This window comes from Nanorana parkeri, unplaced genomic scaffold (assembly GCF_000935625.1).
Source record: "Nanorana parkeri isolate BGI_ZX_2015 unplaced genomic scaffold, ASM93562v1 scaffold1289, whole genome shotgun sequence".
In the NCBI taxonomy this organism is placed as follows: Eukaryota; Metazoa; Chordata; class Amphibia; order Anura; family Dicroglossidae; genus Nanorana; species Nanorana parkeri.
In genome coordinates, this window is record NW_017307557.1 from 442,234 (window position 1) to 447,916 (window position 5,683).

The 5,683-nt window shown below is 43.1% G+C and overlaps 1 protein-coding gene across 1 annotated transcript in view; it reads left to right on the forward strand.

The window, feature by feature from the left end:
• The first annotated feature begins 3,034 nt into the window (after positions 1-3,034).
• Positions 3,035-5,683, forward strand: part of CCDC153 (coiled-coil domain containing 153) — a 13,718-nt gene continuing 11,069 nt past the window's right edge. The window contains exons 1-2 of the mRNA XM_018569109.1: positions 3,035-3,173; positions 4,535-4,600. Of these exons, the coding sequence (XP_018424611.1) occupies positions 3,035-3,173; positions 4,535-4,600 (205 nt within the window). The remainder of the gene's footprint in view (positions 3,174-4,534; positions 4,601-5,683) is intronic.

Here is a 5,683-nt window from a genome sequence, read left to right on the forward strand (position 1 = left end):
ATTCAGCTGTTCTCTGTGTTGAAGCAGCGTCCTCTGTGTAGCAATCCGACATGCCCCCTACTAAGTATGGAGAATTAGATAAAGATGGTATATATATATGTATAGTCAATATTTTTGCTATCTCCTTTGAAGAAACATCTGTATTGTGGATGTTTTGTAAATAAGGAAAACTTTGCTGCTTCAGAAGGTAAGATATCAAAGGACACTGCAACTACTAAACATTTAAATGTTGAGCACTATAAATACATCAGTAGTAAAGCCTGAATATAATATATTACTTGAGTTTGTTAAAACTAGCGACTCAGATGTAAAAAAAAAAAGACTCTGGAAACCAAGGACAATTGGCAACTAAGCACACATTTAATGTTAAATAAACATTACATTTAATTTGCTGTTATTGGAAGTGATTTAATAAACTCGCTCGTTGTTCCTTTACGTTGGGCTGCAATGTTTTCTTTTCCCATGTGACGTGTTTTTACTACTCCATAAGGTTGACGTTTGGCTTCCTTGGTTTCCATAGCAGAATCCTAACAATGAATCTTCAATGCTTCTTCTGTACCTGCATTGGCCATTCTTTGGAAGGCGTGGACTCATATAATTCAATCCTGAACTGGCTGTGCTGTCTGTTATTCTCCTCTCACTCCTTCCTAAGCAACAACTATATTTGCGGTGAGTTATTGTTGTGATTGATATGAGATCTGACTTTATGAGACTGTACAAAGCATACAGGTGAAACTCAAATAATTAGAATATCGTGCATAAGTAATTGCAGTAATTGCTGCAAAAGGGGCCCAAACCAAGTACTGAGTACATATGCATGCTTGTACTTTTCAGAGGTCCGATATTGTTCTATGTACAATCCTTGTTTTATTGATTGCATGTAATAATCTACTTTTTTGAGGTTGTGGATTTGGGGTTCTTGGGGTTTTCATGAGCTGTAAGCCATAATCATCACAATTATGACAAATCACGGCTTGAATTATCTTGCTTTGCATGTAATGAGTCTATCTCATATATTAGTTTCACCTTTTAAGTTGCATTAGTGAAATAAATGAACTTTGCACAACTAGACATGTGACTAGACATGAGACGGTTTGAATTATCTTGCTTTGCATGTAATGAGTCTATCTCATATATTAGTTTCACCTTTTAAGTTGCATTAGTGACATAAATGAACTTTGCACCTATACCTATATCTTTAAAACAACAACAAACACACCTATAGAAATGCTTAGTTATGACAATCTAATTTGAATTATCTTGCTTTGCATGTAATGAGTCTATCTCATATATTAGTTTCACCTTTTAAGTTGCATTAGTGACATAAATGAACTTTGCACGATATTCTAATTATTCGAGTTTCACCTGTATGTGTTCAATTATAAAGCATACAGGTAGCTGCTCCTGATTTCAAAGGTTTTATATTTTTTGTGTCCTTTTTGTTTTATTCAAGAATCTGTTTTTAAAGAGGGAAAGGGTTGTTTTTGATTAGCCCAGCATGGGACTATTCACACTTGTCTGTTTTCATGCAGCAAGGCTCTTTCATTTTGCTGCAAAAAAAAAATCCATGTTAAGTAGAGATCCCATTCTTTCCTGTGTGACTGGTTCACATCTATGCAGCAGTTTAGTGTAAGGCTGGGCACACACCTTACAACCATCGCAAGACTTTTGTCTTGCGATGGTTGAAAGGTACTTAAAAAAACGTACAATCTGCCTATCTTGCATAGGCAGATCGTACTTGCGATGATCGCAAGCCACGCCCCCTGAGGGGCGGGCTTCCGATGACCGCAATGCCGAGCGGGCAGTGTGCGCTTGCGCACACCGGCCCGTCCGGCTTTTATCTTGCGAACATGCTACACACCCGCCGAACATCGTACGATGCTCGGCGGGTTTTGAAACATGTTCGTAAGTTTAAAGTCGTGCGACCTTACAGTAGTAGAGGTCGCACGGCTTCCACACACCTTACGATAATCGTACGATCGCGGGATTTCCCGCGATTATCGTACGATTATCGCAAGGTGTGTGGGGACCTTAAAGCCGTGGTTCTCAACTGGTGGGTCGTGACCCCAAAGTGGGTCACAACCCCATGTTCAGTGGGTCCCTGCATGCTTTCCACTGCACTAGGTGAGAGGCTCTTCACGCAGCACTGTCAGTTCTCGTGCTTGGCACCGAGTGTCAGCTTGAGGTGGGGTGGGCTGGAGGTATGGCCTAGAGGGATCTCCATCCATATGTGCATTGCTTACAGCTCCCTTGCATGACCGAAGTGACATCACATTCTGGCTCCCGACACCTCTATAAGGAGTGCAAGGGCGCTGTACAAGCAATGCACATATGGATGCACCACAACACAGCAGCATACACTGAACCCCTGCAAAATGTTTTGGAGTGTGTATGTGTGTGTATGAGAATGTTTGAGATTGTGCCTTGGTTGTGTGTGTCTGTTAAGGTGCCCATAGCCTGTACGATTATCGTACGAGAATTGCGGGAAATCCCGCGATCGTACGATAATCGCAAAGTTATGGAAGGCCTGCGATCGTTTCTACTGTACGTCTGCACGTCTTCCGTCGAACAAGCAGGCTGTAAAACCCGCCGAGAATCATACGATTGTCGGCGGGTTAGTGGCCTGCTTGTTCGACAACTGCCGAACGGGCCTGTGTGCGCACACGCACACTGCCCGTTCAGCATTGCAGTCATCGGAAGCCCGACCCCTGAGGGGGGCGGGCTTGTGATGATCGCAAGTACGATCTGCCTGTCCAAGATGGGCAGATCGTACGTTTTTTAAATTACTTTACAACCCTCGCAAGACAAAAGTCTTTGGTTGAGCTCAGATAGCATACTTACCTGCTGAGTGAATCCAGCATTGCCCTGTTGTGATCCACCAATCCCCCCAGCACAGGCCAGATCCCGCGCTGCCATTTTGAAGTGAAACTAAGCGCATGTGCGTGTCTGCGCATATGAGGTAGATCCGGCGATTGTGCAGACACACCAAAAGTCTCTATCAGGGACCTGCAAGAGACCCGTGTCATGCCCAAGCATGCATCCCATAGACCTGGCAGACACCCATTGCAGTATGAGCATGCACAAACACTCTGCGGGTCTCTTGCATGTCCCCGACAGAGACCTGCAACGTGTCCACACACGTGTGGGGAATATTGAAAAATATGTGCGGTGGAGTGCGGTGGATCACTTACTACACAAATGTGTGAGATCTCGCATAATGCAAAAGCAAAATTATGATTATATAAATTTGTTTCTATTTAGGTTTTAACATAGATACAGGGATATAAAACAGAACAAAATTAAATAATATAATTAAATAATAATGTAATCAGAAAGAAAAGGGGAAGAGGGGGAAAAAAAAAAAAAGCAAAATTATGGATAGATGAGCTCACTCACCACCATGCTACTTCTCCTTTCACTGTCCAATCACAGTTTGAGAGTAAGTCCAGGAGGATCTGGGCTCACAGGGAGTAGGTTAAATGATGTTGATCAGCAGATTGAGGACATCTCTCAACTGAAGGTGACTATTTCAATAAAAGTTGGTTTTGTTATTAAATCTTTTAATTGGCTTTTCATTTTTATCTTGTTATTTTGCATGGAGTTCTGCTATAACAAATAATGATATATTTCAGATAGAAGCATTGTAACCTCCCTAGATCTCATGTCAGAGCCAGTTTTATATCTGGCTAGCACAGAGCAAAACTGGGATGTCCTGTCTCTAGACTTCTGTCAATATTCATTTGTCTCATTTAGTATGGAGTGTTTTAACCTTTCCTGAGCTACTGTAGTGATTTTCTAGTGATCCTCAGAAACAGGAAGCAAAGTCTTCATCTTCTCTCTTCTGCCCTGAGGAGATATGGACTCTTATTTGATCTCACTGATTGGACAGCTCCATTGTTCATACTCTTCTTTTTTTTCTGCAAGTACCTTTTTAAAACTGGAAGTACTATTCTGGAATGTTGTGTAAAGGTGTCCATACACCTTACAATTACCTGGAGATTTTTGTCTGCGATCGCATTTTTGTCCAAACTTTTGTCTTTCAAGCAGGCTCAACATTTTCGTCTAAAAATCAACAGGTTAGTGGCGTTGTTGTACAACAAAAATCTCAAGATGAAAACTGCACATGCTCAAACGAAAATCTGTTCTTTCGATCGATGGAAATTGGCCAGGTGGTGGTGCTGACGAACGTTAATTGCGAACTACATTGGTCTGTGCATGATGGGCTAGTTCAGGGATAGGCAACCTTGGCTCTCCAGCTGTGCTGAAACGACAAATCCCATCATGCTTCTGCCTCTGGGAGTCATGCCTGTGGCTTGCAATGCCTTATGGGATTTGTAGTTTCGGCACAGTTGGAGAGCCAAGGTTGCTTACCCCTGGGCTAGTTGAACGAAAATTGAACGAGGGTGAGATGTTGTACAATGGTTGTAAGGAGTATGGCCGCCTTAATACTTGTTTCATTCATATACCTTGTATTCCTTTCAAGATGTACACGTTAGTATCTGGTGACTTTATTGATCATCTTCTTATCTCTTAGAAATGCCTCCTAAACTAAAGGGGAAGCTTCAGAATAAGAAGAAAATGAAAAAGCAGAAAGAATCAGGTACTGTACTATAAGTATGCAACTGGGAATACTGGTATTATACACTTACTGATATTTTATTAGGGTTACATCTGTAAACTCAATATAATCATGACTTGATTGGAGCCATCTTGAATTTACATGAATTGATAGTTTGTACTCAGCAGGGTGATTTAGCATTATCTTGAAGTTAACCCCCTTAGTGGAACTTAGGTGATCTATAGCGAGATATAAAATACCATTGTAATCCAGTTATGTATTCATGAAAATAACATTAAATATACTTTTACATACAACTAACATATGTACCTGAATCTGTCCTGATATCTGCCATCTGTGATCTCCTGTAGAACAGCACTTACAATAGGATAGGGAGGTTTACCATTTTAAGCTAAAGCTGCTGACTCTGCCCCAATTTGACCAGTGTGTGACCCTATCAGGACAAAAATTACATTTTCAAGTAGTTGGTCCAAAAAAAACATGGCTGAACAGTGACTGTAGCCACTTGCTTGACAGGTATTCTGACAGCAGCACACCTGCTGAAAAAAAAAACCTCATAGGGTATGGCCTGCCTTAGTCTCCCTTCCTGAAGATGCTTATAGGAGGGGATCAAGGCCTTACCAGCAGCACATATTCTGCAGCTGGGAGTGAAGAATAATACCCGGTGCTTCCTGGCATGGAGGCAGGGGCGTATTTACCGCGAGGCAAAGTAGGCGTTTGCCTAGGGCGGCACCTTCCTGGGGGGCGGCCGTAGTCAAACGCCTATGTTGTGAAGAGGAGGGGAGAGCCGGAGCCCGTCTGTGTCTAGGAGTGGAGGGCGGCTTGCCTGCTTGTGAAGAGGGTGGGAGGACGGATGGAGCCGGACAGCGCAGCCGACGGATGGGATCGTGACTCAGAAAACGAAAAGCAGCCGGCGGCCACTTACTCGATCTCACTGCTTCCTGGGTCACAGAGCCGCTGTGACCCAGGAAGCAGTGAGATCGATTAAGTGGCCGCCGGCTGCTTTTCGTTCTCGAGTCACAATCCCATCCGTCGGCTGCGCTGTCCGGCTCCATCCGTCCTCTTCACAAGCAGGCAAGCCGCCCTCCACGAGCAGGCAAGCCT